This window comes from Quercus lobata, chromosome 2 (assembly GCF_001633185.2).
Source record: "Quercus lobata isolate SW786 chromosome 2, ValleyOak3.0 Primary Assembly, whole genome shotgun sequence".
In the NCBI taxonomy this organism is placed as follows: Eukaryota; Viridiplantae; Streptophyta; class Magnoliopsida; order Fagales; family Fagaceae; genus Quercus; species Quercus lobata.
In genome coordinates this window covers 45,827,779-45,842,100 of record NC_044905.1, presented here as the reverse complement: position 1 = coordinate 45,842,100, position 14,322 = coordinate 45,827,779, and the positions used below count along the sequence as shown (strand labels likewise).

Here is a 14,322-nt window from a genome sequence, read left to right as displayed (position 1 = left end):
GACTGTTTTAAAGGAGAATTGAAGGATTGATTGAGATTGAGAAGTATATTCAATTGACAAAGGAAATCATGTTGCTAATTTCTCTTAATAAGATGTTGATTCATTTAAAAACAAAAAAAACATTTATAATTCAAGTAGTCTTTTCCATGAACTTATAATCTAAATGCTCAAAATGAATTACTAATTGTGAGGTAGGAAGTGTGAAAGGTTTATATATGTATATCTTTTTTGGGAGTGTTCCATGAAAGGTTCTCTAAAAACCCATCTCTTAAACTCTTTATTCTATTATTGGTGAAATTTGATTGAAGAAGAAAAAAAAAAAAAAAAAAAAAGGAGAGAGAGGTGATAAAGGATTTTAGTATTTTACTAATTAGATAAACTAATTTCATATATACTATAAACAATTCAAAAGAAAACTTGAATATATATATATATATATAGAGAGAGAGAGAGAGAGAGAGAGAGAGAAGTTTAAATTTAGGTAATTAATTTAAGCTAAAATCTAATGTTAAATGGTTTTAATTTAGGCAAAACTACAACGTTGGTCCCTTAAGTTTACCCTGTGTGCGTAATTGGTCCTCAAGTTTCAAGCGAGCACAATTAGTCCCTTAAGTTTTAAAACTAAGTTGTATTAGTTATTTTACTAACTGCCATTAGTGGTGTTACTTACGTGGCTAACGGAACCCATGACTTGGCATTACTTTTAATGACATGGCTTTTTTTATTAATAAAAATTGCAAAATAAAATGCTTGTTTAGCAATCTGAGAAAGCGACAACATTGAAAAAAAAATTATTGATTCACGCAATCGCGTTCAGTAGTAACTGATTTTGCCATTAAATTTTTTTTCCTTTCTCCAATATTTTAATTTATTTGTAGTTTTTCATCTTTCCCAATCTTCCCCTTCTTTCACTTTCTTTCATCTCTGATTCAGTAGTAATTGATTTTAATTTCTCTCTCTCTACAAGGAATCTCTGTCCTTTTCTCTCTAATGGCGGAAACCTCCGCTCTGTGGATCTCGCCCTTAGCTTCGATCCCATCAATTTCTCGCTCCTCTTCTTTCTCTGCATTCACTGCCTCTCACAAATCCTCAATTTCTCATTCTCTTCGTCCCTCTCATTCTCTACATATCTCTATCAAAGCTTCTTCAGATTCCGGCAACTTTTTTGCCGACGATTCATTCGGCTTCTTCTCTGTCATCTCCGTCAGATGCTTCTCTCTCCTCTGCGTCTCTTTGAATTTCGGCACCACCGCCATCACTTTCACCAACAAATCCTTAGCCTCACCCATCCGTACCACTGATACCTTCGGAAAAAACAAAGCCTCCGATCTCAAAGACTACGAGCTTCCTCCTCGTACTGTGTGAGAACAACCATTGACCCCTGTCCCTGCTGCTATACACGCCATCTTGGTCTTTGATCCTGTTTCTTTCTTATTGTTTCTGTGTCATGAAATCATTCTCTCATCCTATCATCTATAAAGAACTGGGGCTTCTTGTTGTTACTGTTTTTTGGGTTTGTGAATTTTGAGGTGATGACCTTTTTAAGGGAAAAAGAAATTATAGAGTTTTTTAATTTTGATTTTAGTCTTGGGCTGTCGCCGATGGCTATCAGTTCCCCTTTACCGGTGTGCAAATTTCTTACGTTAAATTTATTTTGTAATTTTTATTAATAAAAAAAGCCACATCATTAAAAGTAATGTCAAGTCATCGTTCTGTTAGCCACGTAAGTAACATCACTAACAGCAGTTAGTAAAAGGACCAATACAACTCAATTTTAAAACTTAAGATACTAATTGTACTCGCTTGAAACTTGAGGGACTGATTGCATACACAGGGTAAACTTAAGGGACCAACATTGTAGTTTCGCCTTTAATTTATGTGGATTTTGTTAGGGAAAGAAGGGTCTTTCAATATGGATATATATTTTTTAATTTTTATAATATTTTAATTGCTACAATAAATTGTGAAATTAATTTTTGATGTCGACAAAAAACAGTTTCAAATACAAATACTATTGAATAATTACTGCACGTGTATATATATATATATACTTGTGGCCATAATAGTATCAATAATATGTTTCTCAAAAAAAAAAAAAAAATAGTATCAATACTTATGATCTGGTCCGTCCATTTCGTGGCCTCGTAGCAACTAGAAAATCTGCAATGCCACCGCGGAATGCCTTTTTGGTTTTACCACCAAGTCAACAAACCCTCCGAGAGACCCTTTAGCGCCAATTTTTATTTTTATTTTCACTTTTAAGTTTTAAAGGAGCGGAGAATCTTTAAATTAAAAAAAGAAAAAAAAACTCCCTCGTTTTCCACTCTGTCAAATAAAACTCATCAACGTGGCAAAATGTCACTGAAACCCTCAGATTCCTCCGTGATACCAAGCGCACTATATAATTCTGGACTACAGAGAAGAGAATTAAAGACCACTTTAGTGGAAAATTATTATCCGACGGTCAACCACTGAGTATTCTAACTCCTATGAATTTCCACCGTCTGATGATATTTGAGATTAGTAACCGTGTGATCAAATTAGTGAAGCGAATCACACCGTCAAATATTAACAAAATTGAATTTCAAAAGCTTGGGAGAGAGGGAGCAGAGACGAAACAAGAACAAAAGTTCCTTTGCTCTTCTTCTTATTTGATATTTATTTCTCAGTCATCTCCCTTCCTCCATTACTTTCTCTTTCTCTCTACCTCTCTCACTACCAAACTCTCACTCAAAATTTCTTTTTGAATTTCGTTTATCAAAGCCCTCTCTCAATTGCTCAAATCTTGGAGCTACGAAATCGCGTAATTTATGTTTTCTCTATGTTTCAGTGGCTTTCCGATTCGGTTTCGGATCTGAAACTGTGTCAATTTGAGGAATTTCAGTGATTATTTATTTTATATATAAAAATAATAATAATAATAATAATAATATTTTTTGGAATTGAGTTTTGTTGAATTTCATGGGGGAAGGTGAGGGAAGCGATTTCCCTCCGAAGAAAGCTCAATCGGACGGACCGGCGGCCTGCTCGTCTACGACGGAGGCTCCGGCGGCTAAGAAGCTCGCGAGGCAGCTTGATTTCACGGCTTTTGACTCCAGCGCCTCCGCTACTGTGGTTTTGCCGGAACACCCGCAGACTCAGACTGTGACGGTTACAGTGGCGGTTGCGGCTCAGAGCCAGCCTCCGCAGGTTTTGGTGAGGCCAGTGGTGGCTCCGCCGCCTCCTCCTCCTCCACTTCCTTCGACAACGACGACGCAGCCGCTGGCTCAAGCGCCTGTGAGGTTTGTGCAATTCTATTGTGGTTTTTGAAGAACCAAATTTGAATTATTATTATTATTATTATTTTAATAATGCTTTATTAATTTGAAAAAGATTTGGTCTTTTGGAAAACAATGAGTGGAGTTTGCGCAGTTTTTTTTTTTTTTCCTTTCTGATTTCATTGAGAATGATTTAAATTATTTATTTATTTATTTATTTTTAATTCGAAGCTTTGGTTATTGGAGGGTGAGGTTTATGTGAAATTGTGTGATTATGGGGTGAAAGTTTGGTAATTTGTTCTTAAAGATTTGGTTTTGAAGTGTGAAACTGTGAAAGTTTCTGTATCCTACATATTGTTTAGTACTTATTCAAATTTGGTTCATTTACATTGTTGCTTTTGTGAATCTTTGTAGTTATTTAATTGGTATGTTTATAGCATTAAATTGCTTTCCAAATAATGCAAATTTTTAGTCCTTTTACACTCAGAAAAACTTTCATGTACACACTAAAAGTTTAGTTCTTTTGCACTAAAAATTTCCTTGCATGTTTGATTCTTTTAAACTTAGAATGGTGAGATTGCCAGAAACACTGCATTTTGTTTTTAACCTTTTTTCGTATTATAAATTTTACAAAGGTGTAATGGGTTCTTTTGGATTTATTCATTATGTTTGAAGATGTATTGGTCTGGTAATAATTTTTGTTTGAAAGCTAATAAAATACTTTTGCTGTAATTCTGCTTCCCATCCACAAATGTATTTGTCTAAAATTGGGGTTGGAATTGGTTTGCCTTTTGGATCATTGAAGAGTAATCTTGGTGGTGGTGAAATCAGAACGAGAATGTTTTACCAATGTGGCACAAGCAAATATCTTCATCTAGAAGTTCAAGATTTATCTATTATTTTTGGTATAACCCTGCCCTTTCTTTTTGCAGAAAACCAGATTCTCCAAAATCAAGACCAAAACCCAATTCTGAAGTAAAAGATGGCACTCCGAAGAAGCAAAAACAGTGCAATTGTAAACATTCACGATGCTTAAAGTTGTAAGTATATGACCTCTTCATACTCTCCTGGTATGAAAGTGTTTCATCAATAAGTTGATTTTTTGTTCTACTCTTCAATTACTTTGCTGTATAATATATATGGTTATTCATTTATTTATAAAACTTTATAGTCTAACATTTATTATGGATGGTGCTGTGGTCCCACTCACTTCTATAACCATTTAATTATGGGTTCAATAACTTGAGCTGGAAACATTTTTGCCTTAATATTCTTCATGGACCAAAAAGGAACAGAAATAATTCACTTTTTAATTTACTCTTTAGCTAAGGAGTTGCACATTTACATGCAATCTTTGAGGTCTCATCAAGGTGGTAAATCCAAATTGTAGCTTGTAGTTTTGCTAGAAGTCCATCCCAAGCCTACCATGGGTTCAAGGTGAATAACAAACTCTGGGATAGCTTGAGTAGTTTGTTTTGGAAACTGGATGGATGAATGATATTCCTCAACAGATTGGTGCATACTGTCTTCTTTAAAAGCAATGTTATTAGTTAGAAATAATTGTTTTCTTTGGGGAAAAAAGGTTGTAAGTGATATGAAAATGATTTATGACATCATCAAAGGAGAAAGAATACTTTTGAGAATAGGTTGTATAACGACCAAAGGCCAATGAAATTAGCTTAAACTAATTTTCCTATAGGCTTCTGAATTATGTTAAAAGTGGTAACAAGATTATATAGCTAATTAGCAATAATCAAATCAAATATTCTGCTCATACTTACAACACAATATGATTGCATAAGAGCAGATTAACACAATGTTTAAGTAACACTGTGTTTTACCCATTATCACTTACACAAAAATTATGGTAAAATACCATGATTATAGATATTGGCTCAGTTGAAGCTAGGTCTACAAGACCTCAACCCAATATTTTGTTTGGTAAACTTGTTCATCCTGAAACGCTCTTTAAGTATTTCATTTTTTAAAAACGGCTTAACAATTAAAATGCACTTGGTTCAGATATTTTGGAAATGCAAATTGGATTACACCCACTCTGTGCAAGTGTGAGTAACTTAACAGTTAACGCATTGTATCAGGAAACTAGTAAGGCCATAACTTATGCTTGCTGAAGCATCCAAAAATATGAGGCTTGCATTCTATTGAGTCAAAACAAAATTACATTGTTCTTGTAAATAGTTTTTGTTCCTGTTGACACTTCACACCCTTAATTGTCTTGCTATAAACTCCTGATACAAATTTATGCAACTAAAAATTTCTTTTGAGATATTTTTTCTGATGTGAAGCTAATTTTCTTCTTGTCATCATGATCAGGTATTGTGAGTGTTTTGCATCTGGAATATACTGTGATGGTTGCAACTGTGTAAATTGTTATAACAATGTTGAGAATGAAGCTGCTAGACGAGAAGCTGTAGAAGCTACTTTAGAGCGTAATCCAAATGCATTCAGGCCTAAAATTGCAAGCAGCCCACATGGAGTGCGGGATAATCGGGTATGTTAATCTAATAATGCAGCATTTTGAATTTCATTTACCAGATACTGAGGTGACCTTGCAGGTTTTGTGTTAGTATAGATACAACAAGCTAGAAGTTAATTATTTCAGCTATCTTATTATTAAAGAAGCTATTTATGTTTCTAAGAGATTCTGTTTAACACGTGTCTGGCCATCATGGCACAATGATGGATCTATCTCTAAGATACCATTCCAGAAGTTTGTGCATAAATCTGCAAGTGAACAGTTGATTTGTAAGAGACGGTTTAGGTCTGTGCAAGATGGGCTTACTTTTTTTCTTGGGCTATGTATGTTTTTCTTTGTTCATTTTTCCGAATTACATATTATTAGAATATTTCGTATAATGCCATGATGAAAAAAATAGTTACCTAGAAAAAAGAGAATCACTTATTCTCAACTCATAAGTTGAAATTTATAAATAACCTTGTTAATATGCAGATTTGAACCTTTTCCTACTAGTATACAATAAACATTATTCCCCTTTCTGGGATGTCAATGAAAAGTGAATGATAGTTGTTTTGAAATATATGCAGGAGGAGGCTGGGGAAGTTTTAATATTGGGAAAGCACAACAAAGGATGCCATTGCAAAAAATCTGGGTGTCTCAAAAAGTACTGTGAATGCTTCCAAGCCAACATTCTCTGCTCTGAAAATTGTAAATGCATAGACTGCAAGAATTTTGAGGGTAGTGAAGAGAGACAAGCCTTATTCCACGGAGATCAAGGCAACAACATGGCATATATTCAGCAGGCTGCGAATGCTGCCATAACTGGAGCTATTGGATCCTCTGGGTATGCATCCCCTCCAATATCAAAGAAAAGAAAAAGTCAGGAGCTCTTCTTTACTACCGCAGCCAAGGATCCATCTGCACACCGGCTTGGGCAATTTCAACAGGTATATATGATGATTGCAGGTTTGAAGAGAAATATATTTTGAGTGGTTATCGGTTTCAAATAAAATCACCTGACCATATCTGTGTTTTATATGGATTTTGAGAGTTATGTTCTTCTTAAGAAAAGTTCATTGAAGTCATTTAAGATTGGTTCTGCACTGGTGGGCATGGCTGCTGATTGTTTAGCGTGTGGATAAATATTTTGTAATTTTTAACCATCCATTAGCACTGAACATTCTCTCATTTTCACTTTAGGGTAGTACTTTCCAGAATTCATGATAGTATATTACTATATCTAATTTTATGTTTTCTATCTTTATCAGGCAAACCATCTCAAAACTTCTGCACCCTCTTCATTGTCTTCCGTCCCAGGTGCTCGTGTTGGTGGCACTGCAGCATTAGGCCCTTCCAAATTTACATACAGGTAAGAATAGTTGTCTTCTGGGAGATGTCATTCATCTGCTTGGTTCGATTACTAACTTGTATATCATTGTTGAAGGTCTCTCTTAGCAGACATTATTCAACCACAGGACTTAAAGGAGCTTTGCTCAGTTTTGGTAGTACTCTCTGGTGAAGCTGCCCAGACAATTGCAGGTATCTGTTGATTTGTGATAAAAAGTTAGTATTACTGGTGGGATACGATGGTATCTAAATTACCAATACTGGAGAGTTGTAGGTGCATATAGAGGTTTATATGATTTATTTACTGATTCTACTTATCAAAAAAATAAAAATAATTATTCTTTACTGATTCTAGAACATATGAACTTGGTTAATATGTCTAGAGCAAAGAAGTGCAACAGAAAAGCGGGCAGAAGATCATACAGAAACCTCCCTTGCTTCATCAACTCAAGAAAGGTTTCCAAGCCAGAAGGAACCCAATGTTGAGAATGCTGCGGCTGATGATTGTTCAAGTGCAAACCAGAACGATAAAATTGGCGCTGAAGATTCCAGTTCAGATGGTGCTGATGTACCTAAAGGAAGGCCTATGTCACCTGGGACTTTAGCATTGATGTGTGATGAACAAGATGCAGTCTTCATGGCATCCGCTTCACCCAATGGGATGATGGGCAATCATAACACGTCTTCACAGTTGCCTTATGGACAAGGCATGACAGAGGTCTATGCAGAGCAGGAAAAGATTGTTTTGACAAAGCTTCGAGATTGTCTTAATAGGCTCATCACGTTTGGAGAAATAAAAGGCAAGTTAATCTCCATCTAAACTTGATAAACAGTTGAACTTTGAAAAAATAGCTACACCAGGAATTCCAAAAGAATAAACCCTGTTTATGAGAACAAAAAACTTCAACCAGAGAGTCAAGAAATACCCCAAAATATGGCTGCTATTTTGTCTTTATTCTTAATTCATGAAAATTAACATTCAACAGCTAAATTATGGATTTATGGTTGACTGAACAAATAAGTAGGTTGCAATTTTGAAAGTTAGGATCATTTAGTGTTTTGTGTGTGCATGAATGCACTTGGGAAGCTGTAAATTATACGTACCACTTGGTTCTTTGATCTGTCTTGCTATGTAGTCAATTATAATGATTCTGAAATTTTTGAATCCCCCACCCCCTTTAAAAAAATTCACTACACTGACAAAAAAAAGTTCTGATAGTGCATTGTTATAGATGGAGACTAGAGAGATCCTTTTTTCAGCTTTCCATTACCCAACCAAAGTCTTGTCCAAGTTTTGCCTATTTTAGATGTAGAGATCATATTTGATAGATATGATCGTCAAAATTGTTGTGATGATGATAATAATAGCAACAATGGGAACAAATTGCCTGCTTCAATATTGGGAATTAATGTCATCCTTGAAATTTTACAGAGACAAACTGTTCATCATTAGCCAGGAGTGAATTGGGGGTTCAAAAAGACTTCCTGAGCAATGTTGGGGCCAATGCCAGAATTGAAGCGGGGAATCAACAGGGACCGGTTAGCAATGGTATTGCAAAAACAGATGTACCACCTACAGCCAACAAGACTTCTCAGATGGCTACTCCAGTGGTTGTGGCCCCTAGCAATGACCTCCTTCCAAAAGTTCCATTTCTCCCCAAAAATGGTGATACAAAACCGAAGAATGAAAAAGAGATGTAAAAAGATTATAGCACAGAAATTTGGCCCAAGGTATTCCCCTGCATCTCTCTAATATTAGTACTACACCATTGTTCCTTACTTGATTTTATTCAATGCAGCGTTGAGATGGTATTGGGCCTCATTGTTAGAACTGACCAGGATCTAATTTGATCCTTCTTTTTCATTTTCTTTTTTCATCTTCTCTTTTTACGCCATTAGTATATTCTAAATTAGTTTTCCAGCTTCAACAATAGTTTGGCACTGGTGTAAAATGCTGAACCTTGTAATTGCACAAGATATCATTTAGATTATTAAATGCCAATGACCATATAGCCTGTATCGTTAGGTGCTAAGATTTTGTTTTTTACTATTTACATTTCTAGAGAAACAAAGAGCAGTTTTATAATTTATCATGGAGTACGGTATTAGATTTCTCCAAGAGTAATTTGCTCAGTGCTGATTTGGTTTACTGTGGTCCAATGTAAGTACACATGATAGTTTTTTTTTTTTTTTTTTTAGTAAACGAGATGTTATTCTCCCTGGCCTTCCCCCCCAAATGAGTGTCAAATTTCAGTATATTGTTAATGATAATTATTCAATTCATGAATGGAAAATGTTCGTGCGCTTTGTACATATAATGGCTATGCAATTATTGATCCGTACCATACTACTGGATTTGTTCTTTTATTAGACAGCCATACCAATTATTGTTACTTTTTTCCCCCTTTGAAACAATAAAAATTCATTTGTATTGATAAAACTAAAATTCACTTTTTTATTCCGTATGTCACTCCCAGTAGTTTTATCTGATGTGCTCATTACACTAGGGTAGGAAAATCATATGATTAGGATAGTGGACTCAAAGCTATGGAACTTGGTTGTGGGTCTTCTGTTGAAATGTAATGGCTTTAGTTTTTCTTTTTATTTATCGTTAATTTAATGGTATATTAATTAAATATAGTATGTATACCTGAATCAGCATTTTTTGTTTTGTTTTACGTCCCGTAATTCTTCCTTAGTTGAGCTTGGCAAAATAGAAGAGCTGACACACACCCCCCCCCCCCCCCCCCCCCGCGTCCCCCGTGCCACACTTTGATATTAGAGTATGGCCATTAGTGGTGGTCCCAGTGTTTCATTTGTATTTTGGGGAGACTTCAATTGAAGTCTTGATTAATATAGACTTTTTTTTAGAGAGTTTCAACTTATGACGTTTACTCTTGATGATAGTTCTTTATTATCGGATTAGGATATCAATCAGTTTTTTATGTAGGTGGAGATTAAACTCTAGATTTTTTATATAACTATCAAAGACTTTACTAGTTAAGCTAACTGGAATTCATATATATGGACATCATTGCACCAAAAGTTTAAGTCTATGGTTTTGGGCTCATGTCTATATTTTAGTTCTTCAACTTCTTACTTTTTCATCATGTGGGATTTCTACTTGAGACTACATCTAACGATCTTTCTTTGGGCCGCGAGCCTTTTCATCACCATGTATCATCTATTAGCTTCTTGTACGACCATAATATAAACTATTGTCAACCTTGCACGTTCATTCTGAGAATCATATGCATCTATGTCCATCTTTGCTTTAATTGCAAATGAGACTCATCCTCGTTCCAACTGCAAAAGGAATATTGATATCTTGTTGTTTTGTCACACATTGTCATAGACTTTGATGTCACTTGGTTAGTTAACAACCGGGAAAGAATCCAATTGGAGTTTTAATATGATATATTGGGACACTATTTTATCCAAAAACCTAAGCATATAGATTTGGGATTAATTATGTTATACTATTAATTACTCAAATTCTTTATTTTTTTTCATCATGATATTTCCATTCACACAATATATGCTCAAATAGTTTTTTCATTTTTTATTTAAAAAAAAAAAAGATGACTTTTGGAAGATGGCCATCTGTTAAGATGCCTCTTCATAAATTTTTATCAATCTCCCCACAACTTGGAATTTGATTAAATTTGTAGCAATCGACACACTTTTATTTTGGGTACCATGCAATCTTCACAGCTATTGAGTAAAGAAAAAGAAGACAACGTGTGTATTTGGCTCTGGATTAAAAAATCAATTTATTTTTGTTATTATTCATGGGCTCTTACTTCACTTTTTAATACTATTTATGGGTTCTATTGTACTATTTCAGCTAATTTTTACTTTTATTTATAGTATTTTTAGCAAAAAGTTTTTAGTTTTAGCAAAATAAGCGGATCTTAAACAGATCCAGTATATTGACAGGAAAAAAGATAAATAGTATATATATATATATACACTCTTGTTGTATCTAAAGTAGACAATTCCTGTTGAGTGACAGTAACAAGTAACACCCCTAAAAAAAACACATGAAAAACAAAAGAAAATTTGAATGACTCCATTTAATGTGCAACTAATGGAAACCTTTAAATTAGGACACGGCAATTTAAAGTAGTCGGAGACATTAATTATTCTAATGAATGGGTTTGGAAGTTTAGAACCATCTCTGATGGGACTTCTAAGTTCAAACATGGTGGTTGCTATGCTCAAGTAGTTTGTTGTCCAAACGATATAGATTTGTTATCCAAAATAGAAATGAAGCACGAGAACAACAGAAGGGTGCATTTAGAGAATTGGAATCTTGAGAAGAAGGAATATTCAATATTTGTTTTTGTATAACCACCATTGATTGGGAATCCTAGGCTCCTAGCTAATTTCAGCTTCTTTTAGATAACTACGAAGATTGTTTGTGCTATGGAAGAAGTCTCTCTATCTGGTCTTTTAATGAAGGAATTGAACCTTTTTTGGGCACAACTCTATACGGTTCTTATGGAAGCTCAGACTATGACACCAGCCATTCAGGAAGATGGCATTGGGGGAGCCAGTTGCAAGTCTAGTAGACCAACCGATGAGCCTGGTTTGTTCCTTTCTTGCTCAAGCAGTGATAGCCACACCACCATAGAAATGGAGATGGGATGAAAAAAGGTAGTCAAGGTTTCAGTGCGAGCTCTTGACAACTGATGCCTTTTCTTTTCCCTGTAAAACCCAACCCTATGGATCTATGATTTACCATATTTGGTGGCTTTGAAATAAGAATTCAGAATGGAAGAGCGAGAACTGATTAGCAGATCTTGAAAACTGTCATGTTTGATGTAAGGGGAAGATTAACAAGCAATGCCAAGTTAGATGAGAAGCTCATTCCAAAATAAGGCTTTATGCTTTATTTGGAAGCTGCCCTATCCTATTTTTGTAAACTGAAAACTAAGTATCCTTGCAAAGCCAACTGATTGATTTAGCAGCAATGGTGTTAGGCATAATCAGTTGCTGTCCAATCTCCTCATCACTCTTTCTTGTTCAATTTCAAAGCATTCTTTCTACTGTCAATGGAAACAAGAACTGAGTAAATGAAAGATAAACAAATCAGTTAAGTTACATTGTTAAATGACCAATTCAGCAAAAAAGCAAGTTAAATGATCAAGAAAACAATTGCCTCTGCATGAGTTTTGTGTATAATACAAAGAGAACCAAGTGGCCAGTATCTACTAAATTGCGGAATCTCTACACATTGAGTTTTGCGTTTTTGAAAGGTTTAAAGGACTCAATCCAACAACTTCTGCTTCATCAGTTCTTAGCACCTTCTAGGGCTAAGATTGGTCATAAAAGTATGATTTACTGGAAGTGAGTCCAAATCTAATGTCTCCGTTGGGCTATCTACACATTTAGGAATATGCATCCCAAAAATGGCCATTTTCTCTAACAAGTTCTGTAGCACCTCATGCTTGTTTGTAAGTTCCATGAGCACCTTGATCCTTCTAAAAGAAACTTGGCTTGGCTTATGCCCCTTCTCTACCATCTATAAGAAACACTTTTCTGTTTCCACCAACTTTCCCATATCACACAGCAAATCGAACAACACATCAGATACCAAGGTATAAGACCCAAAAACCCTTCTCCACCATGTCATCCCAAAACTATACAGCCATCTCCGCCTTTTCCTGCTTCTTAAACAACCTAATTAGGAACATACAAGACTTTGTATTTGGCAAGCATCCAGTCTCCATCATATCCTCGGGTACAAATTCCATGAACTTGGCAAATCATTCCACCAGAAGAAAACCCTAAAGAACAAATTATAAGTATTTGCATTTGGATTTAAACCCTTATGGACCATCTCATCCATCAAACTATAAGCTTCAACAAGCCTCTTCGCGATACAATAATTCCTTATAGCAGCATCATATGAAGCAACATCTGGGTAACACCCATACTCCTTCATTTCCTTCAAAACATCTCTAGCTTTATCCGGCTGACCAACCAACCCCAACCCTCCAATAAGACTATTATATGTAATCACATCCGGCATTATATCCTTGTTCCGCATCTTCTCAACCACCTTATGCGCCTTGTCCAATTCTCTTCCCTTACAATTACAATACACATCAACCAAACAATTGTACGAAACAACATCCCATTTCCCTCATCTCCTTAAAGAACCCCTCGGCCTCCTCCGTGGACTTCCACCCCGACAAAAATATATTATAAGTCTGCAAATTTGGCCTAAACTCATGCTTCAAACTATGATAAACATTCCTTGCATCTCCCATACTCTTCTCTTGACACAAAGTCCTCAACAAAGCATTAAAACAACCCATATCAAACCCCGGTACTAGCTTTTTGAACCTTCTAAAAGACTCCACAGTCTGTCTAACTGAACAAACCTTGGCAACTCTAGCTAAAACTGATAAATATTAGCATAGAGATGCGTTATACCATGTTATGTATGCTAGAGTAGATGCGGAAGGAGAAGCATAGCAGAGGAACACTGAGAATACAAGGGTTACGTGGTTTAGCCTTGACGGCCTACATCCACGGAGGAATCCCTTAAGGGCTACATCTTTATTGTATGAGAGTGTAGTACAATAACTTCCTGTGTTACAATGAGCCATAACATGAGTATATATAGGCAACTAAACCCTAGACTACTAGTGCAAGCAGGATTGGGCTTGGGCCTATTACATTGGGCTAATATATATGTCTAATATATATCTCTAACACCCTCCCTCAAACTCAAGGCGGAAGCTCGATGAAGACTTGAAGTTGGATAAGCATGAGAAGATCACTTGGAGATGCCTTGTAGAATGCCTTTGAAGAAACCATAATGAAGAATGTACCAATTGACCAATTTCGGAGTCTCAAATGCATAAACGGAGCCCAAAATTGGAATCTACGCGAAAAACTGAGCAAGATAGGCCCTTTTGGAAATTTTGACTTTTGGTCAAAAGTCAACGCAAAAAAGTCAAAGTCAACTGGTCCAGAGTCAAAGTCAACAGTCAAAGTGCTCTCGGGTCAGATCCGGGTGGTCCGGGCTGGGTCGGTCCGGTCAACGGTCAGCTAGGTGACGTGGTGCTGACGAGACGACACTGCTGACGTGGCTGATGACGTGTCGCTGACGTGGACTAGGGCTGATGTGGAGGAGCTGACATGGATGTTGACGTGGAGTGATGACGTCATCCGGTGACGTCAGATGACAACAGCGGAAGTCTTCGGCGCGTGGGTGTTCACCGG

At 35.9% G+C, this 14,322-nt stretch overlaps 1 protein-coding gene across 1 annotated transcript; it reads left to right on the top strand.

Annotated features, from left to right (window-relative positions):
- The first annotated feature begins 2,574 nt into the window (after positions 1–2,574).
- Positions 2,575–9,359, top strand: LOC115975698 (protein tesmin/TSO1-like CXC 5). Its single transcript, XM_031096590.1, has 8 exons — positions 2,575–3,281; positions 4,190–4,297; positions 5,592–5,769; positions 6,324–6,683; positions 7,005–7,105; positions 7,181–7,275; positions 7,467–7,883; positions 8,516–9,359. Exons 1-8 carry the CDS (start codon positions 2,962–2,964, stop codon positions 8,782–8,784), a joined length of 1,848 nt encoding a protein of 615 aa, XP_030952450.1. The 5' UTR covers positions 2,575–2,961; the 3' UTR covers positions 8,785–9,359.
- The last annotated feature ends 4,963 nt before the right edge of the window (positions 9,360–14,322 follow it).

Bases quoted from the DNA above. Each gene is read 5' to 3' on its own strand.
- LOC115975698 (XM_031096590.1), top strand. From the start codon at position 2,962: ATGGGGGAAGGTGAGGGAAGCGATTTCCCTCCGAAGAAAGCTCAATCG. The intron at 5,770-6,323 runs GTATGTTAATCT...AAATATATGCAG, and splicing joins ATGGAGTGCGGGATAATCGG to GAGGAGGCTGGGGAAGTTTT. The intron at 7,884-8,515 runs GCAAGTTAATCT...GAAATTTTACAG, and splicing joins CACGTTTGGAGAAATAAAAG to AGACAAACTGTTCATCATTA.